The 27,806-nt window shown below is 50.0% G+C and overlaps 1 protein-coding gene across 3 annotated transcripts in view; it reads left to right on the forward strand.

Annotated features, from left to right (window-relative positions):
* The window catches only part of RHPN1 (rhophilin Rho GTPase binding protein 1), a 56,759-nt gene extending 30,050 nt beyond the window's left edge, over nt 1-26,709 (forward strand). For 2 of the 3 annotated variants that reach the window (XM_019553587.1, XM_019553596.1), the window contains exons 4-15: nt 2,094-2,169; nt 2,611-2,688; nt 4,165-4,289; nt 5,090-5,256; nt 5,919-6,106; nt 8,750-8,906; nt 12,353-12,472; nt 17,543-17,737; nt 18,962-19,050; nt 20,552-20,698; nt 21,805-21,963; nt 23,408-26,709. In XM_019553587.1, the coding sequence (XP_019409132.1) occupies nt 2,094-2,169; nt 2,611-2,688; nt 4,165-4,289; nt 5,090-5,256; nt 5,919-6,106; nt 8,750-8,906; nt 12,353-12,472; nt 17,543-17,737; nt 18,962-19,050; nt 20,552-20,698; nt 21,805-21,963; nt 23,408-23,599 (1,693 nt within the window). In that variant the 3' untranslated portion in view covers nt 23,600-26,709. The remainder of the gene's footprint in view (nt 1-2,093; nt 2,170-2,610; nt 2,689-4,164; nt 4,290-5,089; nt 5,257-5,918; nt 6,107-8,749; nt 8,907-12,352; nt 12,473-17,542; nt 17,738-18,961; nt 19,051-20,551; nt 20,699-21,804; nt 21,964-23,407) is intronic. The other variant, XM_019553602.1, reaches the window with a different exon arrangement.
* Nucleotides 26,710-27,806: the final 1,097 nt, after the last annotated feature.

Below are 27,806 nucleotides of genomic sequence, written 5' to 3' on the forward strand. Positions count from 1 at the left end.
TCCACTAGCCTGTGATATTTCAGAAACAGCTGATAAACTCCTGGTGTTAACGAGAGACCTGGGTTACAGAACCTGTTGTTGTCTAAGCCCTGTCTGTAATCGTTCTGACCCCGCGTGACCTCCCCCTCCCCTCCCACGGCTCTCTCCACTAGCCTTTCCTGTCTCTTTGAACCTCTCCTCTGGGAGGCTGAATAGATGGTTATATGCTGGCATGCCCAGTGAAGAGGAGTGGATAAGTTCCCAAATAAACAAACAGTGACAGGTATATGGGGGGAATGGTGGTTTTGCAGGGCAGTGATCCTTTAACCACCTAGTGCCCATCACAGAAGCAGCTGAATATGTGCTGATAAGGGCTGGTAGCTTCTCTATTCCCTTTGACTTTCTCACCTGTAGTGGGATCTTTCTTCCAGTTTTCCTTCCCTGAATGGTTCAAAAGACCCATGGCTGTGTCCGATTTAGTACTTTGCACAGATGCATCCCAAACCATTGATCTGAGGTCTGATGGTCCTGATTTTGTACTTGTAGCTGTTGTAAAAGGGAAAAATTTAACTCCTGATCAAGTGAATGGAATTACAGCAGTGTGTGCTGCTTTGGGACCTGTATTGGTGAGATAAACAGTGTCAAATCATTGGAGTTGAAAACTTCCAAACCTGGCAGTGCAGAATCCAAAATTCCCAGCATCAGAGTTTTCAGGTTTGTCATCCAGCTTTGACTATCAGGGGCAGAAGCTTCATAGAATTGTAGCAGTGGGGTCGAAGGGACCTTGTAGATCTTCAAGTCCGACCCCCGGCCTGGGCAGGAGAAAAACTGGGCTCAAATAACTCCAGCCAGGTCGGCATCAAGCCTCTTCTTAAAGACCCCCAGGGTAGGAGCCAGCACCACTTCCCTTGGAAGTTGGCTCCAGCTCCTAGCCGCCCTGACCATGAAGTCATTCTTCGGATGTCTAATCTAAACCTCCTCTCCAACAGCTTGTGGCCGTTATTCCTTGTTACGCCGGGGGGCGCTCAGGGAAACAGTGTCTCCCAAACCCTTCTGGTCCCCCCTCGTGAGTTTATCAATGGTCACCAGGTCCCCCCTCAGCCTTCTCTTGTGAAGGCTGAACAGGTTCAGGTCCCGCAGTCTCTCATTGTAGGGTCTGCCCTGTTGTCCCCGGATCACGCGGGTGGCCCTCCTCTGGACCCTTTCCATGCTGTCCACATCCCTCCTGAAGTGTGGTGCCCAGAACTGGACGCAGTACTCCAGCTGCGGCCTGACCAGTGTCGCATAGAGAGGGAGGATCACCTCCTTGGCCCTACTTGGGATGCATCTGTGGATGCACAACAAGGTCCGGTTAGCCCTTCCAACTGTGACCTTGCATTGTCAACCCATGTTCATCTTGGAGTCCATAGTGACTCCAAGATCCCTTTCTGCTGCCATGCTCTCAAGAAGGGAGTTTCCCATCTTATAAGTGTGCTTCTGGTTACTACTGCTGCACCCTGCACTTGTCAGTATTGAAATGCATCCTGTTTTTGTTAGCCCACCCCTGTAACATATCCAGGTCTTGCTGCAGTCTTTCCCTCCCTACTAGTGTGCTCACCTGACCCCAGATTTAGCTGCACAGTCTTTTCATCGTAAAATATATTGACCTGGGAGCAAATAAGTGGCAGGGCTCGGGAATGTGTCCCATCCCACTCCAAAGTGGAAAGCTCTTTCTGACATGGGTTTGTTCACTTGTCTGGCTTCTCTCTGCTCCCTTGAGACCTGAGCTCATTGAAGTCAGATGGGGGTTTGCCTTCAATTTTGATGGAGCAGAATCAGCACAGTTGTGAAATACAGCCACAAACTCCAGAAGCTTTAATGTGAAATGTTTGCGCTGCCATTGAAGCAAGAGAATCCCATAAAAGAGCAGCCCTCATGGGATCAGTTTCATCTTGTGTCTGACACCAGGCAGTGCAGGCTGCTTTTGAGCAAGCTGTTTGAAACCATCCCACTGCACCTTAGTTGACATGCAGTACCCTGTCTCCCTGGTCCCTTTAGACCTGAAGCAAGGGGGTTCTCTCTCACTTACAAGGTAGTGATTCTCTCCCAATCGCTCACATGTCTCTTTCTTTCAGTGAAGCTATCAGCGTCCCTATGATTCCTCTGGGACTGAAGGAGACGAAGGAATTGGACCTGATGGTACCATTGAGGGTAAGCCCACTGGAGTCATTCAGGTTGCTGCATGTGATGTGGACCAGCTGTGGCCTTGAATAAATATGGCTGGAGGGGAATCTAAATATGGGAGGTTCTGAATGTTCTCATTGTTTATTTTGCCTGGCTGTATGGCCTTGCACATAAATCAGTGAGTGATGGGGTTCCGCGAGGCCTGGAGGTGATAAAAACCATGGAAAAAATATTAAACTATCCTAAACGTGTTGGTGTTGGGAGTCCAGCTGCTTTCCCATAGCTCCTGTGCCCGAGTGTGGCTTGTTTAGAAACGTGTCAAGCGTGCAGAGCTGTCTCCTAGCACAGTGTGGTGCGTATCTACAAAAGGCAGACATTCATTCACTCAGTGGGTGGCGAGTCCCCTGTGAAAATCATTCAGTGGGCACACTACTAACCCAGTGTATGCATTTAATTTTTTCTGCCCAGGATTTCATCTGCGAACACTACGGGGAGGATGGAGCTTTGTTTGACAAGGAAATCAGAGAGTTCATGGAGCTGCGGCAGGTTTGTGCACTTCCCTGCCTTGACTGCCTCAGAAGACACTGCTTTACAAAACGTTAACTTTTCTAGAAGTCCTCTTTCCACTTCTCTTTCACACCTCCCCAGTAATGCTTTGTATCTTTGAGGTACTGGATTTCTGAAGCACATGTTAAAACATTGAAGCAGCAGTTTATACTTTACAACATAGTGTAGCTTATAAAATAACAGCTTCACTGCAATGTAATGGAGCCTCTTAATGCCCTGCTAACCTAGGATTGCACAGCAATAAAAGCTGACTATAAAGCAATCTATCATTATTGTTTAATGAATTATAACTCATCCCCAGGGCAAGAGTAAACGACCGTTGTGTCCTCGGCAAAAAGTGAAAGGAACTTTGGCAAAAAGGAAGCACAGAATAGGCTTTGTAAGGGAACTCTTACCCTCCCCTTGCAGGTAGATCTAATAAGTCTTAACTTTCTAGTTGCATTTTTTTCCTTTCTGAATAGAGAGAGAAGGAATTCTTGAGGCCCTGTCCTGTAATTGAGGCTGTTTAAGTGTTTTCTCTGCAGCCCCCCCCCGGCATCATTGGAATTGGGCAGATGCAATGGCTCCATCCACGGGATTGGGGCCATAACAGGGAATGATTAAAATGGGATGTGGGGGTCCAAACTACTTAACCAAAAAACCACTTTGTCATCATGCATTTTTGGCAAGTTGCAACAGGGCAGTGAGAAGTGCAGTCTTAGAGAAATCTGGAAAGGACTGCTCGTTTGAGCTATCCATTTGTAATGGAACTCCATCCCGTGTCTGTTACCGTTTGGTTTTTGAAACTACTGCTTGAAGCCAATAGGAGGTACTCCTCACACCTAGATTTGACCAGATTTCCTGGTTTTTCCTCAAGCTTTGCAAGGCTAGCATTGTTGGAAGAACTAGGGTGCAATAAAACACCCACTGGCTTTCAGCTTGCTAAGCTTAGCTCTTATGAACTGACCCAGAGCTGTGCTTCTGTCTTGCTGCCTTTCCTCTGATCTCCGATTTCACATGGGCTAAGTGATGTCACCTCTGGGTGTATATGATTATATCCAAAACTCATCTACGCTGCAAGGAAGATAAGCCCAAAAAGTTAAGCCCTCCACATTTAAGGAGTTTTGGAATTGAGGTCACCAGCAAACCACAGTTCATTCAGGTCATACATGCATCGGTAATTTAGTAGTCATATGTTGCATGACCGCATGCTGTTTTTTTTCCACCCATCCCCTGCCTCATTCAGCACCTCCTATCCTGAATTGTGGATGAAATTCATCCCTCTATGCCAAAGCCATCACCCATATACTTTTTCACACTTGTTTTTAAGACTTCCACATAGCTAAAGTGGCACTTAAGAAATGGCTAGGCGTGAGTGTCTGGTAACTGTTGGTGCTCCTGCCTCTTCTTCACCCCTCAGTGTTTAAAGGCCAAGACTTCCTGTCTCCATTTGACTCCCTTCCTACTCTTGCACAGGCCATGCGAACACCCAGCCGGAACGAGGCAGGGCTGGAACTTCTCATGGAGTATTACAACCAGCTCTACTTTCTCGACAATCGGTTCTTCCCTCCCAGTAAAAACCTGGGAGTCTTCTTCCACTGGTTAGTGAGGTTTTTTTTTCTGTTCTGTCCTCTAAACGTGTATGCATGTGCTTTAAATATCACTAGTTTGAGTGGATCTAGAGCTGAATGGAGATAGAACTCCAGGCTGTAACAACCTGAAGATCTGCTTCTTCCTGCCTGTCCTTGTTGGTAAAAACAGGCTCTATCAGCGAGGAGATCTGAATCCTAGTCCTGGTCCCAGCACTGTGGTTTCATGTGGTCTTGAGCAAGATGTTTTAATCCACTTAACTGAGGGCTGCAGAATGGGGCTGTAATACTTGCCTGCCTTGTTCAGCGCTGCAGGCTAATCCCTGTTTGCAAATGCCTTGTGAGTCTTGGCCGGGAGTCGCACACAATCAGAGCAAAACGTGATCCAAGCACATGCAATGCCTGTTCCTAGGTGAGCCAAACGTGACTACGCCCTGAGCCCAGAGCAACTGAGCTCTGGGCATGATGAACAGCAAAAGACCAGAAACCTGCTGATTCCTGCCAAATCTTGCTTGGCAGCTCCTGGGCTTGGCAGGTAGAGAGGTGCAGGCTGCCCGGTGCAACGTTGCACCATGGCTTTGTTCCTGTCTGAATGATTCATTGTGGAAATCTCCAGTCCCCACTCTGTTTGACTGGCCTTTCTACCATGATGAGCATTCACAGAGGTGGTGGTATTCTTTCTCCACCCACACTCTCCATTGTGTTGAAAACTTTTTCCCCTCTCACCACATTAAGTTGCATCCTGGATGTATCCCAAGCACATCAGCCCACAACTAACTCAGTGGTGTTTCTCCTCACTTCTGCTTGTCCAGGTATGACTCGCTGACAGGAGTCCCATCCCATCAGCGTGCCCTGGCATTCGAGAAGGGCAGTGTGCTTTTCAACATTGGGGCTCTGCACACCCAGATTGGGGCACGCCAGGACCGCACCACGTTACAGGGGGTCGACCGGGCCATCGACGCCTTTCAGAAGGCAGCTGGTATGTCGGCTGCTGGGAGCTGCGCTAGTGTGTTCAGTTTTCAGGGGGAAATTGGGACAATGTCACTCCTTGTTACCCCAAGACACTTGAGAGGTTTGTGTAGCGTGCACCCCAGGCTGCCCACTCCTGACCTGTAGCTCCCCCACTATAGTGGGAGCTGTTTTTAATGTGGAGATAGTCACTCTTCCTCTCCCTCCTCCTTCCTGCTCTGATTTTGGCAGCAAAGGGCAGGAGGGGATGAGTGGCTGGCAGCAACTCGAGCCCTGCTTCCACGCAGCACTGGAGCCCAGGGGCTCATCGCCTCTCTTCCTCTGCTGCTGATTTCAGAGCTTGGTTGCCTGCAAGATCACAGCAAAAGGCAGCAGCTGCACCCTCTTGGCTGTGGGACACATGTCCAGTGCGTCCTCTTTGCTATGCATATATCACCACCAAAGTGGAGTGGATGCATGCCCCTTGGTGCTATCATGGATCCTCTCTTCCGTGGAGTCATGAGATGAGAGACCCCAAAGTGAAGTGATGGACATATTTGTACTTAGGGGATGCTGCTCCCCTAAACCCAGTAGTCTCACTGATACAGACACAGCCACATCCTCCCTTGAATCCTGAATGGTAACAGAGGGGTCCTGAGGAGCTTTTCCCTCCAGCCTCTTCCCTTTGTGCAGGTGCATTCAACTACCTGAAGGAGAACTTCTCCAATGCACCCAGCCTGGACATGAGTGCCCCCTCCCTCAATATGCTGGTGCACCTGATGATCGCCCAGGTGCAGGAGTGCGTCTTCGAGAAAGTCACACTCATCCACGCCCAGGACGACTTCCTCACTCAGCTGCAGATCGCGCAGGAAGCCGCCAGGGTATGCGGGCCTTGCTGTTCTCCACACTCAGCACAAGCTTTGCGTCTTAGCAGAGCCAGCTGGGGGGTCATGGGAAGAGAGGAAAATCACTGGGGATGGAAGAAGCAAGGTAGTTCTTGGAGGAGGTACAGCTCGGTTGTGATCAGGGGTGTGGCATACCACAGGGGCAGCATTGGGAAGACGCTGCAGCAAGCTCTCATCTGTGCTATGAGCAAGCGAGGCTGTAACAGGCTGGATCCACTCACTGGGCCAGCAGGTGAAATGCAGTAGCAAGCCAGCCCTGCAGAGGAGCTAACTGGTGCAAGCAGCCCACTCCAGGGCTTGACTTAACTGAATACATTTGCTGTACACTTATAGATAAAATCATAGAAAATGAGGGTTGAAGGGACCTCAGGAGGTCACATCTAGTCCAACCCCCTGCTCAAAGAAGAACCAGCCCCAACTACATCATCCCAGCCAAGGTTTTGTCCAGCCGGGTTTTTAAAACTGCCAAGAGATCCCACAACCTCTCTAGGAAGCTTGTTCCAGTGCTTTACTGCCCTCCTAGTGAGAGTCTTTTCCTAATATTCAACCTAACCCTCTCTTGCTGCAGCTGAAGCCCATTGCTCCTTGTTCTGTCATCTGCCCCCACTGAGAACAGTCCAGCTCCATCCTCTTTGCAACCCCCCTGCAGGGAGTTGAAGGCTGCTATTAAATCCCCTCCAAGTCTTCTCTTCTCTAGACTAAATAACCCCAGTTCCATAAACCCTAAAAGAATCCCCTGCCAAGTGGGGCTAAGGCAGGGATGGTGCTGCTGTAACAGCACTGTTTAATCATTGTGATAGAATTAGGCATGTACCCAGAACAGTGGGTGAGCTCCTAAACCAGCCCTCTGCACCACTTTGCGTACACTACACTAAATGCCCAGCCAGATACATGGGCTACAGCATACACTACACTAAATGCCCACCCAGATACATGGGCTACATGTAGAACCAAAATAGATGTGGAGATCATAAGTTGCCTGCTCCCCAATGCCCTCTAATAGCCAACGTTTCCTTGCCGTGCTAAGACAGCCTTGAGGCAGGTGCTGAGCCAGGGGGGTGCCTTGGCTTGGAACAGTGCTGCAGCATGTCCTCTGAACAACTCTGTCTCTTATACCTGTGCTGTGTGGACAGGGCATGTAGGAAATGGGTGGCCAAGCTTTTCCTTGCCTCTGCCATTTCAGGCTGATTCATAGATGCAGGGTTGGAAGGGACCTTGTAGATCTTCTAGTCCAACCCCCTGCCCTGGGTAGGAAAGAAAATGGCTCAAATGACCCCAGCCAGGTAAACGTCAAGCCTCTTCTTAAAGACCCCCAGGGTAGGAGCCAGCACCACTTCCCTTGGAAGTTGGTTCCAGATCCTAGCTGCCGTGATTGTGAAGTAATGCCTTCTAATGTCTAGTCTAAACCTACTCTCTAGCAACTTATGGCCATTATTCCTTGTTACTCTGGGAGGCAGTCAGGGGAACAAAGTCTCTCCCAAACCCTGCTGGTCCCCCCTAGTAATTTTATAGACAGCCACCAGGTCCCCCTCAGCCTTCTCTTGTGGAGGCTGAACAGGTTCAGGTCCTGTCACCTCTCCTCATAGGGCCTGCCCTGCTGTCCCCTGATCATACAAGTGGCCTCCTCTGGCCCCTCTCCATGTTGTCCACATCCCTCCTGAAGTGCGGTGCACAGAACTGGACACAGTACTCCAACTGTGGCCTGACCAGTGCCGCATAGAGGGGGAGGATCACTTCCTTGGCCCTGCTTGTGATGCCTCTGTGCATGCAGGACATAGTACAGTCAGCCTTACTGACCATGTTCTCGCATTGTTGGCCCATGTTCATCTTGGAGTCAATAATGACTCCAAGATTTCTTTCTGCCGCCGTGCTTTTGAGAAGGGAGTTGCCCAACCTGTAGGTATGCTGCTGGTTCCTACTGCCCAAGTGCAGCATCCTGAACTTGTCAGTATTGAATCCCATCCTGTTTTTATTTGCCCACCCCTGTAACCTGTCCAGGTCCTGCTGTAATCTGTCCTTCCCTTCTAGCATGCTCACCTGACCCCAAATTTTGGTGTTGTCTGCGAATTTAAACAGACTGCTCTTCACCCTGTCGTCCAAGTCGCCAACATTAGACCTTCTGTTTTTCCAATTGCCCTGGTCTGAGCACTACATTAAATGCAGCCAGACTGCAATGTAGTTCCCCCGTCTTCTAGACTTGGCATCCAACACTAGCCTTGAAATACGGGCTCTATTCCCAGCTCTGTCACAGTCTCATCATGGTCTTTGTCATGTCACTCAGTAGCTCTCTGTTTCTCCTCACACAAAGAATTGTAATCTTTAGCTAATGATGGCCAACAAATGCTAAGTATTGGTACAGTGACCCTGCGCACACTGAGTTTGGTACCTAGCCCAGTTAGCTGCACTATAGAAAGTAAGAGATGGGGGGTGGGGGCTTGATTACCCAAGCACTCCTTTCCCACTCTGGATTTCTTGTCCCTCCATTTCTTTAGTGCTGTGGCCACCTTAGACACACACGTCTCAACCAGTGAGGCTACTGGCCTGTCCCGCAAGCCTCCCGGAGTGGCTGGTTTTTCTAATAGAACTTGGTTTAGACTGCCTGTGTCTTCACATTCACAGGTTGAAGATGTTTACTCCTTGGTGCATCAGACCATGACGCAGGCCCACGTAAAGGGTTACGTTCCTTTCTCCTGGACCACCATGGTCCACGTCAAGTCAGAGCATTTCAAGGCCTTGTCCCACTACTACACTGCCATTGCACTTTGCGACTGCCCCGGTGAGTACTGCTTACAGCTGGCCCTACACTCACTTGGGTCTTAGGTGCTGTCTGTGGCTCAGATCACAGTAGCAGCTAAACGCTGGACCCCTTGAGGATCCAGCGTGGAGAAGGAGGAAACATAAGGGCTATGCAGAGGAAGTACAAATACTGAGCTGCAAATGGCATGGTCTGTAACCTCACTTATTGACACTAGCCTGGGTGGAGGGGTAAATCTGGCATTTTTCTTGTGTGCTGCCTGTACAAATGTTTTCAAAAAGATCCTTAACACTGGAGGAAAGACAGCAGGCAGTGTTTTGAAGCAGCCACAGATATAGGGGTAATTACCGAGGAGAGGAACTGGCTTGCTGAGAGGTGGTAGTACCTGTGGCAGTCAGTGGACTGTCTGTGCAGCTGCAATAAGAGGGACTCCCGTTGGCATGCTGACCTCAGTAGTGCCAGTGTGTGCATCATGCCCTCTTTGTGAAGCTGCCAGAGTAAGACAAGAGAACTGTTGTCCTCAAAGAGTCCATGTTAGGATGATGGCACTTACTGGGACTTGAAACACTGGGGTTCAATTCCCTGCCTGCCCACAGAGACTCCCTGTCTGGTTGCCTTTCCTTCTTACCTTAGAGACATGCGTATAAATAAATCAGAGTATTAATAGACTCCTGACCCCAGGTGAGTCACTTGGGTGCATCTACATGGTGCTGTAGTTGCCAGTTGAGCTAGCTCCAGAGCCAGGAGCAGTAGCCCCCTTCAATGCAGTGTTCAGCCCATCTGGGGCACTGTGTGGACACAGCAATACTGCTTCCAAGACCTACGCTGGTGTGTCTGCAAGGCACTTTACTAGGCTGTGCAGGCATAAGAGCTCACTCACAGCTAGCCTGGGTATTTCAACACAGTGTTGCAGTGTCCCCCGTAGATCCACCCAGAGTCTCTCCGATTCCATTTCCTACCTGCAAAATGGGAAAGGAACCAGAAGTCGTGTGTCTGGTCTATTCCTCCTCACCTCATAGTCCCCACCGGTCTCTTCCTATATGCCTGTACAGTGCCAAGCATGTCTGAGTTGAGTCGCCTTAAAATAACTGTCAGACTTCTAAAAAACACATTTCAAAAATGAAATGGTCAGCATTAATTTTGCAGTGGGACAGGTGCCTGATAGCAGCTAGGCCTGGTTCCTCCCTCAGAGCACTCAAATCCATCTGCTGTCCCAATCACAGAGTCAGCCTTCCAGGGTGATACGAGGGAGGAGGAAGCTGGGCGGTTGCTCTAAGGAGCATCCTTGGATTTCCCCTGAGCAGTTACATGCTGACTCGCTCCATGTGCATGTTGCAAATGAGAGTGATGGGCAAAAGAAAAAGGGGTTCTGAATTAGTGGGTCAGAGCTGGGAGGCAGCTCCAGGAACTGCGGGTAGCATGGCTGTGGGAAGTTCAGTCAGTAGTGAGAGAAGCAGAAGATAAAAGGGTATCAAGCCTAGTTGCCCTTGCTGGGCGTCACTCAGCCTCTTTCCTGAACTTCTCCTAAAATGCATGCCCCTTTCATACACACCAGTTGCTTTTGCTAACAGCAAGGCAAGGTCAGTGGTGGAGACCCACATGGCTGCTTCCTGTCCACTCTAGATTTTGGAAAGGCTATGGGTGTCTTGCAGGTGAGTACGAGTATGAATCCGCCCCTCTTCAGAGTAACAGGCCATCAGTGAGCTCTTTATGTCAAGTGCTAATCCCCAGCTAGTGCTTGCAAAAGAAGAGTCAGTATCTGGCATGTCAGCCTGGCTGCCGACTTTGGACCGGGGAGGCATTGCAGGTACTGCTGGTGAGTGGGGGTTTCAGAGTCACTGGCCTTGTTTCCACCCTGCCCTCACTCCAGGCCAACTGAGCCCACAGGATTTTCTCAGACCAGGAGCCCTGTTACTGGCTCATTTATCTCCTCAGATCCCCTGCAGTCTCCTCTGAAGGGGTTTTTGAAGTTTATCAGAACCAAAGTACAGTAACAGCAGCTTTGGCTGAAAAATAAATTTTTGAAAAATAGCAAAAGCTAGATGTGGTGTCTGAAGGGCTTGTAAAAAAGACAGATCTGTATCAAGGATCATTCCAAGTGTCCAGCATTGTCCATAGGGTCTCTTTGTCCTGAGACCTGCCTTCTTTGGGATCATGGGTAGTGCCCTTTTGTCACTATGAGCTAAACCCCAACAGGAGGCAGAGCTTTCTCCAGTGAATTTGATTTTTATTTTTTTTGAATAGTGAATGCTTGAGGAAGCCCCCACATATGGCCTTGTTCTGAATAGCCTTACTCATGCTAAAATCAACAGCAAACTTTTAATCTCACCTCTCCAGGGAGGACTTCCTTTGGCTGTACAAACTTTTATAATCTAATCCAAGGAGGCCCAGTCCCTGGTCCAGAAACTGGATCCAGCCCACAGAACTGTCATCCCCAAGGGTTTGGAAATTTGATGGTGGGGGAGTGGTGGCAATGTTAATTGTTGCTCCCCTGCTGCTAAATTTCTGGAGCCATAGGGAGCCCATCAGGCCCAATGGGCCAATGCCATGCTAGGACCAGGGTGGGACAGAGGGTTCACAACTGGGGTTGAAAGTTTGGATAGTACATATCTAATGGCTTCCCAGTTTGGGTGCTAAACACCTCGGGGCAAAGGCTTTTTTAGCCCATGTGAGGGCAGTGCCTTGCACTGAGGGATCCAGGTCCGAGGATATGGGTACGTGAGAGCATGCCCATAAGTTCAGCAAAGATTTTTACATCATCTGCTCTGCAGTAGGCACTTGCAGGCACTCTATTTATTCATGATGAATTGCAGGGTAGGTGCATCGTACTTTCACTGCAGAACAAGTTTCCCTGTGGGTCAAGAGCATGCCCATGGGGAGTTACTGCAGAGTATCAGTGCACTGTCAGTTCTCACCCTAGCTCACCTTATGCTGGCTTATTTGCATTAACAGGCTCCCCAAGAACCTGCCATAATATTAGCATTGCCAGCCCAGATGAGGGCAGGGTCTGTGTTGTCAAGGCCCCATGGCCACATCTCAGGTAGTCCTTGCTTTGGGGTCCAGTGTCAATCTTAATCATCTTGGCTCTGTGTTACTTAGTTTGATATAAATATTAACAGCTTTTATTTTACACACCTGCTTTAGAAAGATACTGGGAAAACCAGGAGACCTGCAGTGTGCCTGTAGTGATGGGTGCAGTGTAAACTGCCTGCCCCAAAATAGGAGTATGTTATGTTCTTTCCTTCCCCTTCTTTTTAAGTCTTTCCACACCCTTAAAATCCCGAGTCCTGTGCCCCGCCCCTGGGTTTTTAGCATAGTTCCACTGCCATAAATGCACCTACCCTTTAATGTGGGCAACTCTTGAATATTCGCTGTGGAGGCTTCTTATTATCCCTGTCTGTCTGGCCCTGGCTAAGTGATGCTTTGAGCATCTCCTGAACTCATGTGTGCTTGCTTCTCTCGCACAGTGGCATCTGATGCTGACCTCCCAGAGCATGAGAAGGTCTTCATCCAGTTCCATGTCACCATGCCAGAGGGACCCTGTCTTCGCGTGCTGCTGCAAGACCAGGAGGAGAGAAGGAAGCTTGGTAAGCAGCTTGCCTCACACCAATGAACTTCTGATACACGAATCTCAAAAGCCCCATTGGGCCATCTTAGGCCATACTTACATTTACTGACTTGGGTCAGAGAGCTGCCGGGGTAACTTTAGAACTACGTGCTCTCGGCAACTCTACATAGCTTTTTCTGGCTCTGCTGCTGCAGTGCCAATTTGCTTTCAATCAGAGAGAGATGTAACACTGCCTAAATTGGGAGACATTCAACTTTGCTAACAGAGCTATGTAGCTGTAAGGATATGATCAGGGTAAAGATAGTATCCACAGGGCCATATGGTTGTGTGGGATGAGACCGTATCTGTACAGCTCTGCCCATTCTTTGCTGGTGGCTCTGAAAAGAACAGGTTCTTTGGTGGCTGTGACATGAAGATGCCAGGATTCTCCTTTTCTGTGCTCAAACTTTTGCCCATACGTTCTCCTCCAGTCGGGCATGGGCTGATTATCAGGTAGAGTCCATCAGGGGTTGACTCTTCTTCAGTCCTGTTTATTCAGCTGAAGTTCTGTTCTAACATCCTGGCCTGAAGAGATTGAAACAATACCAAGCTCTGTTTTGAGTTGGTCATCTCTGCTTTACACACATGCACACACCAGGACATGAAAAATGCATACGTTTACTCCCCTTTTCCTTGGAGGGCAGGAAGGAAGCACTGCAGAAGGATACCTCAGACAGAGACTACTTAAAAAGTAAAGTAAATATTAGTGTCCTCCCCCCCACCCACCCCCAACTTGCTAAGCATGATCTCCCTGAGGCTACCAACAACTTCAGTGCCTCGGAGCACTGCAGGTAGTAGTGAAAAGGATGATAACTCTGTCACTTTGCATTCCCAAAAGAAGACATACCGATAGAGGCAGATACTGTAGTTCCTCATAGAGGCTGGAGATGGGGAACATAATAAACCACTCCACTTATAGTTCAGCAACTCCTATGTTTAAAAAAATGCATTTCAGATTTCTGCACTCCTTTCTCCATAACTTCACGCTAAATTTGATCAGTTTGTACTTAATGTCTCTACTTAATGCCTCCTAAGGGGAGAACTAGAGGCATTAAATACATAATTCTCAGCTCTCCCCTTAGAATCGTATTACCAAGATGAACTTTCTTGTTCGTACATTGTCAACAAAAAAACATCCTGCAATGAGGATTCAGTTCCCAGGGTGCTGGCAGTCTGAAACGAGATCTGGCTCTCATGGAGCTGGGTTGGCTTGGCAAGGTGAATGGGAGACAAAAGCAGGAAAACTTCCCTTATCTCTTAAAATGCGCCAGGCAGAAACTGTGATCTAGGAACTTTCCAAAGTTGAGCTCATTCCAAAGGTCCAATCCAGACCTGCTGAACTCACTGGGAGCCTTTTATTTGGACTGTATTGGGATGTGGATTTGCTTCCAGTGTCTGTGAGATGGCACTCTGAGTTTAAATGTGAGGTATCCTCAGGATGGCAGGGCCAGCGTCAAAGGGAGTGAGAAACAAATTCCTCCCATCTTGCCTTTTTGAAGCAAAAAAGCAAAGATATGAACTGTAGACAATGGCTGTTCTGCCTGCCCCTCACAAAGATGAAGGGGCCAGTCCCCAGCTGGGGTAAGGTGGCACAAGTTGTGCTGTACAACACCACTTGACCTCATGCTGATTTACACCAGCTGAGCAATTGGCACTCTAACACTTGTCTCCCAGTAAGAAAAGATGTTCCCGTTTTAATGCTAATAAAACTGAACATCCCCATGCTCTCTGCTCCCAGCTCAGAGAAGAGAGAGCAAGCTGCAGTGGCAAACATCCATACTACGATTCCCTCTTTGTTTTGCATCTCTCTCAAACCACCATTGTGGCTGAGTTATAACTTCAGTGACCCCAGACTGAGCACGTAACATTCAGCCCCAGCCAACCAAGTGAAGCCAGTGGTCAGGGCACCCTTTATCTTCAGCTAAGCAGTTTTCTGGGAAACTGATGGCTGACTGAACAGGGACTATAGTTCTGAAACCTGACCTAATGTTCTCCAGGGAAGTGGAGGGAGTCTCAGGATCCCAAATTGATGATTAATTAAAAGACAAAATAATTATCAGAGAACTTGCAAGCCTGGACATGTCCTGAACGTTCTTGCTTAGCATCACCCACTGACTCAGTCACTGAGTGTCTCTGCACTGTAGTGGGGGAAAAAAAAAGCAAAATGATCATGAAACCAGGTCGCATTGCCTGAGATCCTATGTATGCCAGATAACTGTGGACTTCTCCTGCCTCCCTCATTGTCTGTGTTCATTCAATCTGGTCTGACAGAGCATTAGAAATGTCTAGTTCGATAATTTTTTGTTCCCCCTCCTCCCTTTCATCAGTAAAGAATAAGGCCCAGTGATGTTCACCTCAGTAAGTGACCTTCAGCACAGAGGCTTGTTTGCCTCCATTTCTCAGCAAAGTTTGATCCCATTTTGTGGTACCTGAGTAAATCTAGAATAACTCCTGAGTTAGGGTGCCACCATGCGTCTTGAAACTGAAACTACCAGCTTATAATTGGCCACCAGTCCCTGGCTCTTTCTCCCATTTCTTCCAGTGGTGGGGTACTTATACCAGTGGTCAGTGACTCTGAAAATTTAAGGGGAGAACATTGTTAGCTGGACCAGTCTCATCATGAGTTGGACTAGTGAGCATAAATGGTCCAAATGAAGATGAGACCTCCATTCTCCAGGTTGTAGCTGCTTCCAGAGCAGTATGATGGGAAGTCCAAAGATCACGCGACTTAATTACTGAAAGGGAAAGGAGAGTAAATAATAAGTGGCACAGAGGGTTAAAGCATTCGGTGCCTCTATTGCTTCAGCCTTCCTAAAGGTTAACCACAGCCAAATACTTCATTTAAGCAAGGGGCTAGGAGTGCAGACCAGAATAGGAAGGGTGTTTCCAGGAGACGGGTGTACAAGGTAGCAGAACCCAGGGAATGTCACCTGAGAACACGTAAGGAACAAGCTGAGGTGGTCTCTGAACCAGCAGAAATTGTCTTTGAGAATTCATAGATGACAGGGGAGGCCTGGAGAAGGGCAGACATGCTATCCAGTATTATAGCCCCAGGGACGGATTGGAATAAACTATTACACAATCATCTTATAAGCACCTGGAAGTTAGGAAGGTGATTTAAAAACCATCCAGTGTGGGTTTTCTCCAGAATAAATACTGTCAAACCAGTCTGATTCTTGGCAGGCTGAGTGGTTTAGTAGACATGGGATCCAGCAGTTGTTGGTGAGCTTGAATTTTAGTGAGGTTTGGGGAACACCCACTTGATGGTCATCTGAGCAAGTGAGGGAAATAGGCTAAATATCAACTCCCTCACTATGCTTGGAGTGTAGCGATCCAGTTTGTTTAGGATTTGGGAGGACATTTCAGGTGAGATCTTGCAGGGGCTGGTTCTGATCCACACTTATTTTTATGAAATTATTTATTTTATCTTGAATGGTGGCATAGAAAGAACAGGATGGGATTCAGCACTGACAAGTGCAAGGTGCTGCACCTGGGGAGGAACAACCAGCTCCATACCTACAGGTTGGGGAACTCCCTCCTTGTCAGTACAGAGGCAGAAAAGGATCTTGGAGTCATCGTTGACTCCAAGATGATCATGGGCCGGCAGTGTGGGGACGCGGTCAGGAAGGCCAACCATACCTTGTCATGCATCCACAGATGCATCTCGAGCAGGGCCAGGGAGGTGATCCTCCCCCTCTATGTGGCACTGGTCAGGCTGCAGCTGGAGTATTGCGTCCAGCTCTGGGCGCCGCACTTCAGGAGGAATGTGGACAGCATGGAGAGGGTCCCGAGGAGGCCACTCGCATGGTCGGGGGCAGCAGGGCAGGCCCTACGAGGAGAGGCGACGGGACCTGAACCTGTCCAGTCTCCAGAAGAGAAGGCTGAGGGGGATCTTGTGGCCTATTATAAACTAGTCATGGGGGATCAGCAGGCACTGGGGAAGTCCCTGTTCCCCCGAGCACTGCCAGGAGTGACCAGGAATAACGGTTACAGGCTGATAGAGGGTAGATTTACGCTAGACATCAGGAGGCGTGACTTCAGGGCGGCTAGGATCTGGAACCTACTTCCAAGAGAAGTGGTGCTGGCCCCTACCCTGGGGTGTTTAAGAGGAGGTTAGATGAACACCTTGCTGGGGTTGTTTGACCCCAATATTGTTTCCTGCCATGGCAGGGGGTCGAACTAGATGATCTACTCGGGTCCCTTCCGACCCTAGAAACTATGAAACTTAATTTCTGGAAGACACTAGGCTGGCAGGGGTTGCAGGTGCTTTGGAAGACAGGGTTTGAGTCCTAAATGATCTGGGTAAATGGTTGAACTTTAACAAGATGAAATTTCATGCAAAGCCACCAGCAAATTTTCATGAAACTTTTCATGCAAAGCGCCGGACTTAAGCTATACAGGCATTTGCCTGCAATAAGGAAGTGCAGGTGAATACAGTAACTACCTGGGCCCCAAAACTGCAGAATGAACTGGCATGGGTGGACTAGTGAATGAGTCAACAGTGTGATGCTCAGGGGGTTGTTAGAGGATGGTGATAAGTTAACTGTACCCACAATGGACAGAGCAAGAAGCCTCTAGCTTAATTTTCAGACAAGCTTTACGATGAATATTAGGAAGAACTGTTTAACTGTCAGGACAGTGAAGTACTTGAGCAGCCTCCCTAGGAAGGTGGTGGAGTCTCCACTGTCTGTGAGTTAAGAAGAGGGTAAACAGATCTGCTAGGAATGATCTAGGTACAGTCCTCCTACCTCAGAACAGGTAGGGGCCCAGGTTACCTTTGGGAGGCTCCTGGTTGTCTGACTCCTGTGATCCAAGCCAGATCTTGAGACCGGCTCTGTGTCGTGTCTGTTGAGTACATCCTGGGAGCCCTGCGGGTGCTGCCATGAACTGGGACCGTCCCACCCCCAGTTTATATCGAGAGATGCAGGAATTCAAGCCATTGATTCCCTGGCTGTGAAGTTATTGCGGTGGCCTGGCAAGGACACACTGGTAGCTCAGGGCAAGTGTCATGTGGCATGGAGGGGTGCATAAAGGTCTACGTGCTTCTTAGGCAAGGCTCATCTGAAGAAGGCCATCATGAGGCACGAGGAAGCCATGCGGATCCATGGACTGTGCAAGATCCTGAGGAAGATGGATATCCTCCAAGAGGTGCTCTCCTTTGCTCACAAGCGCTCGCTGAGCAAGTACTCGGACATTGACCATGAGGAGGACTTCTTCGAAACCGGAGATGCCCCTGACATTCACCGTAAGTGCTGTAGTAGGGCACACCACTGACATGCTCTCATCAGTAATTTCCCATCCCGTCCTCGGCAAAACATATGGGTCCGTGGCTTTGCTGGGAGTGCTTGTACTTCTGACTGTGAGGAAGAGGGAGCTGGTTACTCTGCCACACGGACCAAGGGGGTGGACATGGTTTAAGAACCAAGCTAGAGAGACCACCTGTCCCTCCTGTCTGGAAGGAGCCAGCTATTTGCATGTTTTTGGGTAGAAACATGTCACCATAGGCAGCAGCATCAGTCAGACCAGGGTGTGCCTGGCACAGCTGATCCGCTTCCTTGGGTGAAACACATTGCCCTTTGCTGCAGGACAGTGGGAGCCATGTGTAGTCTGGAGAACAGAAGACTGAGGGGGGATTTAATAGCAGCCTTCAAGTCCCTCCAGGGGGGTTGCAAAGAGGATGGAGCTGGACTGGTCTCAGTGGTGGCAGATGACAGAACAAGGAGCAATGAGCTCAAGTTGCAGCAAGGGAAGTTGAGGCTGGATATTAGGAAAAACTGTCTCACGAGGGTGGTGAAGCACTAGAACAGGCCCCCCAGAGAGGTGGTGCAATCTCCATTCTTGAGGGTTTTGAAGACCTGGCTAGACAAAGCCCTTGCTGGGATGATGTAGCTGGGGCTGATACTGCTTTGAGCAGGGCGTTGAACTAGATGTGACCTCCTGAGGTCCCTTCCAGCCTCATTTTATGATTCTGTGTTCTGGTGCTTGGGGGGGCAATCCTGCCCACCCCAGGAATTCCCACACAAGATTGGGCCCCTCCAGCCATGGGAGCACCTTTCTAGCTGTACCCCCCACTCTCACACAGAGAGGCACCCATCAGATTTCTTGGGTATGTTTCGGTAAACGGAAAAGTGTCGACTGTCCTCTTGACTGTCCTCTTTCACACGGGGTTTCCCTGCTTAGCAACATGTGCCCTGGAGATCCCGAGGCAGTGAAAGGCGATGTTCATTTCCACCCTGTGACATCTGCCCTGCAAAGCACTCAATGCCCTTTTAAAATATGAAGACACATCCCTTCTCGCTGTTTATTTGCTTCAGCCAGGGGCCTGAGCCTGCCCTGCCAGCCTGCTGTCTCAGGTGGTTTGAGCTTTGCTGGTGCCTGGTCCCGAATCTATCAGGTGGCTTGATGCATGAGCAGTGCCTGCCAGTTCATCCGTGCAGCCATGACATGTCTCTTGTGGTTTTGATTTTAGCCAAAACGCATCAGAGACCAGAAATCAAATCTCCCAACTTCTCCCAGGTGAAGGTGACTGACATCTTCCATCGACTGGTACGTACAAGGGTGAGAGACAGCCTCATGCACGGACTCCTATCACGCTTAGCAGCAAACCTGCCGCAAGCCCATGTTCAGCCTCTGAACACTGTGGTGTGGATGCCATCCAGAGCAGCCTGAGAGTGAATCCATGCAGTGGTGCTGATGCATATAGGCTGGCTGTGAACGTAGGGAAAGCGCTAAGAGATGACTCTCCTCTGATGCTGTCTCTTCTGTTTTTTGGGTCGAGGTTTTCCTTAAACCAGCAGTGATCAGACCTCGAGAGTTTTCCCCTAATATAAAACCTCAGCATTAAGACACCCTTTTCTAAACCTGTGCCTAAAGGCTCTGATTCACATGCAGTCAGATCAAGGCTGAGTTGCACATTTTCTTGGAACCACACTGAAGGCATGCCAGGTAGGGACACCCCCTTTTTTCCTGCTGGGACAATGAATAAGGAGACCTGCATCTCCCTGTCTTTTTGGGTGCAAACATTTCATCACCGGAACAAAAATATGCTGCTTCTCCCAAATGGGGAAGGGATCTTGGCTGGTTAAAGGGGAAAAGAGGGCCCAAACTGAGGCGAGAGTGACCTCCGATCCATGCCATGCGACTGAGGCAGCATGGAGCTCAACCAGCGCCAGACGGTAAAGCTTCAAGCTGGCTCTCACAAGGAAGGGTGTATAAAGGTTTCCCTTCATTCGTTGTTGGGGTTGGTGGCAGTTGCATTGCTGAAGAGGCAGGTGGCAACTCAGGGAAACACTGCTTCAAGGCAACCTCTCCATCCCTGCTGCCATTCCCAACTTTTAGCGGAGTAGTGCATCACAGCTACAGACAGTCTGAACAGAGCACAGTGCCTGAGGTCTTTAAAGTAGCAGCCTGTGACAGGCACCTGCAGTCTGCGCAGCCATGGCATGGGACTGGGGCACGTGCCTTGAAGCAAGTGCCATGCCCTCTTCCAGCTCAGGCTGGTCCTACTGTGTGCTGGCTTGGAGCACAGTCACAGATTTTGCCCTCAGTAGCTGCGTCGCTCGGTGCCAGTTGACCAGCAGCCCCTCCCCGCTCCCACGGTGGGATTCTCTTCTGAAGGGAAGGGTGGAGAGCCAGTTCCCCGCACAGCAGATTTGCAGGGCTGAGGCTGCTTGTTGTCTTTGGCAGACAGTCCTCATTCAACAGCAAGCCTTCTCCAAACAGACAACAGCTCCCAGTCTTTAACAGCTGCCCTTGACGGCTCATCCAGGCCTCCTTTCTGCAGGAAACAGGCTGACTGGTGTGGGGCTGTACCAAGGCAGGGGCTGCAGCACGTGAGGCGAAAATAAATTGACTTTGAGCTAGGCACTGTTAATCCCCCTCAGCACTTCCCTGTCAGGAGCTCCTCAGCACAGTGAATCCATCTTTTCTGACACCTAGTCAGCGTTCAGTCTCAAAGAGCAAAAGCCATCAGGATATCTGCAACCAAGGGCAGCCGTGCTGGACTCAAGAGGGCACTCTTGCCTCCAGTATGTTATTTTGTGTGTCTGTTTCCACCCAGGGGCCTCTGACAGTTTTCTCAGCCAAAAACAAGTGGCACCCGGCACGGAAAGTTCACCTGGTCCGAGGAGAGAGCGGCTTTGGATTCACGCTTCGAGGGGATTCCCCTGTCCTCATTGCCGGAGTGATACCTGGGGGCTGCGCAGCTGTGAGTAGTTACTGCCTCCTTGGGAAAGATCTAGAGAAGATCGGTAACTGTCCCTGCCTGTCCATGCCCTGTCCCCATTATAAGGCCCTGTTTTCGACTGCCTGTGACTGTCAGACTGACTCTTTTGGGGGCTGAAATGGTGTACGTGGGGTGGGGGGAGGGTTGGGAGCAAGACCAAGAGAAAATACATTATTTTGAACATGTTAAACTTTGGGAATGTCTGGGACAAAGGCTTCTTGACGAGGAGCATTCAGCAGAGGAGGGCAGCCTCGTATCGGAGCTTGTGTCACTCCCATGAAAAGCTGCCCTGGTTGCAGGTCTTGGAGCCAGTGCCAGCCACTTCTCACCCCATAGCCTGGGCCAAGGCCAGAGTCATAGAAAATGAGTGTGAAAGGGACCTCAGGAGGTCACATCTAGTCCAACCTCCTGCTCAAAGCAGAACCAGCCCCAATTACATCATGTCAGACAAGGCTTTGTCTTGACAGGTCTTAAAAACCTCCAAAGATGGAGATGCCACCACCTCTCTGGGTAACCTGTTCCAGTGCTTTACTATTCTCCTCGTGAGAGAGTGGTTTGTTTTTTTTTCCCTCCCTCATATCTAACCTCAACTTCCCTTGCTGCAGCTGGAGCCCATTGCTCCTGTCCTGTCATGTGCCCCTCACTGAGAACAGTCCAACTCCAAGATAAGGAGTCTTTCCACTGACTTTGCTGAGCCCTGGATCAGCCCTTGTGACCCTGAGGCCCTTAAACATGTGCTGAGCTGTAACCATGTGAATCACCCCATGAAACTGTAGGGTTGGAAAGGACCTCGAGGGTCCAGCTGATCCAGCCCCTTTGGAGTCAGTGCTACTGCACCCCTGTTCAACTGCTGTTTTGGCTCAGGTCCATCCCAGAACACTGAGTTTCAATCAGTGCCAGTGTTGTGTCTCTGCCAGGTGAGTAAACTAGGCTGTGGGTCCTCCTAACCTGGACACAGCCCTGGCACCCTGCTGTGCATAGCTCTGGGGAAGTGGAATCCTGGTTTCTGGCATTTCGTTCAGCCATAGCAGTGCTGGGAGACCACTGGGCCCTGTTCATCTGCGCATGCCTTTGCTTGACCCCTGCAGGAAGCTGGGCTGAAAGAAGGAGACTTTATCATCTCTGTGAATGGCAAGGACTGCAGATGGTCGAAGCACGCAGAGGTGGTGCAGCTGCTGAAGAGCGTTGGTGAAGATGGGGTGGAGCTTGGCTTGATCACCCTGCAGAGCTCTGAGGTGCAGAACATGGTAATTCACCTTCTTCCTTGGCTCCGAGCTCTGCTGGCAGCTCCTCAGGCACGTGGGTCTAGGGAAAGAAGAGAGCCAGCTGAGAGCAGCTTGAGTGGGAGGCTGCGTTTTCTCTAGGGTGGTGGCTTTGCCCACCAGCAGTCCAGGAGCTGTGAAGCAGGAAGCTGATTCCAGCAGGGACCTTGTTGGTGTAGTGGGAAGGAGCTGGGACTTTCCTCGTGGTTTCTCACTGGGCCAGAATCAGCAGATTGAGGGCATGAGGGGTGTGGTTCCTTGTGACATTCAGCTGTCTAACTGGGCTGCAAAGCGGGGGCAGTCTTGCTTTCTCCCAGCTGGGTGCCTAGGCCAGGAGAGCATAGGGTCAGAATGGGGTGTCCTGAGAGATGAACCTGCATCAAAGGCAAAGGAGAGATCTTCAGGTCTGAGCAGCATGGACGATTCTGGTAGGGGGAAAGCCACATCCTGAGGAACATCAGCAGTACCATATTGGGTCAGATCAGTGGTCCATCTAGCCCCATAGCCTGTCTCCGACAGTGGTGGAAGTGGATGCTATACAGGGAGAGTATCAAATGGGGTATCTCTTTAGTGACCTATCCCCTATTCAGTAGTGGCACCCACAAATTATTGGGTTAGAGAGGCCAGAGAAAGCATCTTCAACTGTTCTGTTGCACAGGCATTAATAGAGCCATCATCCATGAATTTGCCCAGTCCCTTTTTGAACCTGTCTGCTCTTTGCCTCCCCCACCTCCTGTGGCAATGAACTCCACAAGTTAACGGCACATTACATATGAAAAAGTCCTTTCTCCTGTTAGTTTAAACCTGTCACCTACTGATTTCAGTGGGGATCCCTTAGACCTAGTGTTCTGGGACTTGGTGACGAAGTCAAAAACTCCGTGCTCGCTTGGTCTGCAACCTTCTTGATTTTATAGACCTCTATCCAATCCCCCCCTCAGCCTTCTTTCCACACTGAAGAGTCTGGGCCTTTTTAGTCTCTCCTAGTCTGGCCCCTCTGACTGTTTTAATTGCCCTTCTCTGGACCTCTCCTAAATCTACAGAAAAGCAGTAGAGCAGTTAGAGAGCTTGCTCCCAAGTGAACAGCATGAGCACGAAGCTGAAAGCCAGGAGCCCCTGAGTTTCCATCCCCGCTCAGGCTCGGAGCTCCTGTGGGACCTTAATTAGCCCCTTTTAAACCCTCTGGGCCTGATCCTGTCCTTGTTTGCTTGGAAACCAGTGGGAATGGGCCAGGTTATAAACACTCTCTGATCAGAATCTGGCTCTGGTGTTCCCACTCCGACCTGTAAGCAGGGACTGTGCTCCTCCCAAGTCCTGGCCTCCCAGGGGGACCTGGCATAGCACTCCTTAAAACCAAGCTCTGCACATGCTCCTTTTGGGGTCTGGACTGTGTGTTCCTACTGTCAGTGTTCTCTCTCTCTCTGCCTAATAGATGGACAGGAAATCAGCTGCCATGTCCTCGGGCGGTGGCCTGCTGAAGAACAACAAGGAGAACAGCCGCAAGAGCCTCATGAACAACAAGAGTGCCAGCACGCTCCTGGCCTGGAAGAAAAGCAAGCGCAGCAAGAACAGCACTTACAGCCTCCCCTTTGCTGCGGTTGGGCACAATGAGGCCACATACTGAGACCCAGCCCAGCTGGGTCCCAGCTGTGGATGATGGGCCTCCCGGCACGTCGGGGCTGGCTCTTACCTGGGAAGCCAGAGAAAGCAGTGATGCCCTATCACCCAGAGATGGTCTGGTGTCGGTACAGTGAGCTGCTTTCCTTGTGCAGGCTGGTGTAAACTGCCCAGCTTGACCCCCAAGGCCTGGGGATAGCAGCATGAGGCTGGGTTCTCACAGACCGGGGTGGATGGTGCACAACATGTGCTGCTGGTGAACAGCAGGCACCGCCACCTGTGCACTAACGTGCAACGGGATGGTTCTGACTCTTCTGCCTCCTACTTTAGTATGAGTCTGAACTGCAGAGCTGATCTGCGGCCTTCTGCCCTTCGGTAAACTCAAGAACTGTCAACACCAGCCATACAACAAGCTGTAGAGCTCTGCTGGCTCTTCAGTCTTTATCCTACAGCGTGTGCCAATGTTGGGATCTCTTATAAAGTAGACATTAGCAGAGCCAAGGGGCTCGGCAGCTGGTTTACGTAGTGCAGAGACAAGAGTTCCTGAACTTCGTGAGAGAAGGAGGGAAGAATGAGATGGGTAGAGCTGCTGGGAACCAATCATGGAGTATGTCCAGGGTTTCCCAGTCCAGTGTGACCATCCGCCGGCAGCCTGGAGGGAGGGACAGCAAGCGTAGGAAGCCAGCCTGGCCAGTCTAGAGCACGCACCAAATTTCCCAATCAGCTCAGAGCAGCTGCGGATAAGAGTAGGGATGTTTCTTACCACAAAAGGGCTCTTTGGGCTACTGAGTGAAGCACACGAGTCAGCTGAGGCTGCCATTGAGGTATTGGACAGGTTCACGTGACCCCCATTGTCCAGGACCTGCTGTATCTGTGAGGATCCTGCCCAGCTCAGCCTGCGAGGCAGGGCACTACATAGACAGCAGATGCAAATCTTGAATGTGTGTGTGAGGGCTGACTGTTCAGACAACTTCCCAGGGGGGCAGTACATGGGTGGGTGTTTGGTAGAAACTTCATGTGACTATTTGATGGCCATAGGACAACGCCGCTCTAGTTTGGCCCCAACCCATTTGTGGATATGAAACACATGGTGATGGTAAAGCACCCCAAGTTGTTAATACTGTAGAACTTAGCAAGTGGATTGACCAAATCAGGAACCACTTTGTGCTCTTATGTGTTGCCACCAGTTCCATTCAGTGATAGTTAGATGAGCCGTGTTGATACCTTTACACTGCAGGGTTCCCCAGTGTGTGTAAATGAGTCCAAACTGGCTTTGAACTTTCTCTCAGTGCCAGATAGCAGTCACACAAGTGGGGAGTTAACACGGGCCACCCAAACTCACGTGGGTACGTGCACAGACGTTTCATCCTGCTCAGAGGTTCCAGCTTCTGCGGCTGCAGTACCCATGCTGGCTAGTTTAAAGCAAGCTCAGACGGCTGCTTCACAACGCCCGTTGTAGACGGGCCTCTTGTCACTGGGAGAGGTTTGGGAGCTGTGGCAGGGGGCAGGTGTAGGATGTTGTAGCCATGTAGACACCGGTGCAAACTCCTGATCCAGCCCAGCCCTGAGCACATGATTAAAGGCTTCACTGAATATAGGCCCAGATGCATTATTTTAATGCAATGGTTCGCAACCTTTTTAGAGCCGGGGTGCCCTCCAACACTGTTTTGAATTGGGCAACAGCCCCGAGTATGACCTACCGTTGTGCTACCTTGGCTTACTTAGTGGTTCTCAACCAGGTGCTGCTGCACCTGGTGTTATCAGGTAAACCTAAAGCAGTTGAGTATGGTGGCATCCTCGATGGTTTTCATGACCTGTGCAAAACTCCCTGTGCAGTGCTGGTAGCAAAGAAGGAAAGTGGTCTCATTTCCCCTTGGTTTCTTTGCACATCACCTCTTTGGCCGAATAGTACAAATGACTGCAGCTGAAGCACAGACTCTTCCATAGCCCTGTGGGTGCCTCCTGGCCTGCCCCTTCCCAGGTGCAGTACAGTTACCCCTGCCCAGTGTGTCTGTTTTGTGGGGTCAGTCCGGGAGGGCCACAGGAAAAGCATGGTCTCTAGCCACAGTTGCTTCCTAATCTGTCTCCCCAGGGGCAGTTCACCTGGCCACTGGGGTATTTCTGGAAGGGTCTTGCACCACCCCAGGGTGGTGTTTCATGCCCAGGGCTTTGCACTAATAAAGGGGCTCCATTTGCACTGCAACAACTTGGATCTTTACTCAAGTGCAGTGTATTGTGGGCTACGGCGTGCAGCCACGAGGTGCATTGCGTGCTTGCTGTTGGAAAATTTTCCAAACACGCAGAGCTTCCTGGTGTCCCCTCCAAATGAACCCTATGACAGCTCCCATCCCAGCCTTCAGGTACCCTGGTTGAAAACCACATTAATGGATGTACAAGGCATGCATCTTCTGCCCAGGAAACACAGTCCAGGGACATACATTGCTCTTTTGGCTCAAAAGGGAAAGACGTAGCCACCCAGTCATGACCGTACTTTCCACAAATGGATGTGGATTGCTTTCATCATGCAGATAAATTAACAGCAAAAAGGCTTGCCGCTTGATGTGCCCAAGATTAAAAACCCAAGGAGAGAACACCTTCAAATGATTAACTTACTAAATGTAGCCCCGAATGTCAGATCTCACGCAGGTTGCTAATGCCCTTCCTTTGTGTGCTCTCGGCTTTCTTAATGGCAATGACCTGATTGATACGTGTATCTTAGCAATTGTAGTGGAAACGCCGGCAGAATCAAGCAGACGCACTCCAGATGTGTACATTTTTTATTATTATTTTCCATTCCCTGTCCGTGTTGTGCATTATTTCTTCTTTGAAGGTTACGGAGATGTCTCATCCGGTTGAGTGCTCAACTGCTCTCGGTAGGTATAAAATACCCTTTGGAGATGTAATTGTATTTTTGTACTTTAAGTCATGGAAATGCTATAGCGACAGATTAATGGAATAAACCAACCGCGCAGGCTCCTCAGGCTGGGAGATAACCTTCCCCGTTAGCCGCCTTTCCTTTGGTTCTGTGGAGCACAACACTCCTGTGTGAAGCCATTGATCTTCTTTTTATCTAAGAAAAATAAATAAATAAAACAGTGGTTTTTACCCCTGGAAAAGTGCAAGGTGCATGGGTAGAGCTCCTCTATCTTGAGTTTCCAGACTTCTGAGAGTTCCTGTCTGTCTGAATCTGTCCTCCATGGTCTTCAGTCACAGCTGTATCTTTTGAGGATCTCCATACTCATGCTTATGCTCCTGGCATGAGCCAGCCCTGGTTAGGAAGCTTTGCCTTTGGGAAGGTCAACACTTTAATTGTGGTCAACTCTTAATTGCCTGTTAAGAGGCTTCTGGCACAGTCTCATGAAGTAACGGGTACTGCTGATGGCCAACAACTTCTGGACGTGGTTAGGAGTCCCGCACCTACCTGACCAGCCCAGCCTGCCTGCCTGCCTCAGGGTCTTATGTGAGTGCAACTCGACACGTGTCAAGACTGGTGTTGTGTTTGTGGTTCTGCATCCGTCTCGATCCCGGATCAGCCTCATCTGCCCTCTTAGGAACCGCAGACGAGACAATTGTGGAAGATGATCATCCTCGACCGCCTGTGATGAGTGTTTTGCAAGCTGTTCAGCCGTGGTGGTCTCCTGCCAAGTGTCAGCGGGACCCGGGACTGCTTAGCGGAAATCGGGCGTATTCAGTCCAGCACAGCTGCCCCACACTTCTCTGCCTCCTGGTGTTCAAGTGATACAAGAGGACAGTGCTGGTTTCGGTAGAAACCACCACTTTGAGATCGCCATTCATATCCCTTAGCAGAAAATTTGAGGAGGCCCTGCAGGTCTTGTCCGTGCTGCCGAAGCGGAGGCCTCTGAGCCGTAAGCATGTTTATTTAAAACAACGCGTACAGGCCCGGGGTGCGCTGGCTCCGTGTTGCAGGGCTGTCTGTCTCGTTTTGTTTTACCCAAAGTGCATCTTCCCAACCCGGGTGGGCGCTGACCTTTTCACTGATTTAAAAACGAAGCACCTTCCGACGGCAGAGGCACTGCAATGGACGGGCTTGCAAACCGAGCCGGCTCTGACCCAGCACGGCAGGTAGTTGAGTTGAACCCTCAAACCCAGGGTTAAAATTTCTCAGTGACTGATGGATAGATCTCGCTGGCTTGAAACATGGAGCACTGAAACTCATGCAAAGGACCTGAGGCTGAAAGCTTTGTGTTCACGGT

This window comes from Crocodylus porosus, unplaced genomic scaffold (genome assembly GCF_001723895.1).
Source record: "Crocodylus porosus isolate Cpor-Errol unplaced genomic scaffold, CroPor_comp1, whole genome shotgun sequence".
NCBI classification, from domain to species: Eukaryota; Metazoa; Chordata; order Crocodylia; family Crocodylidae; genus Crocodylus; species Crocodylus porosus.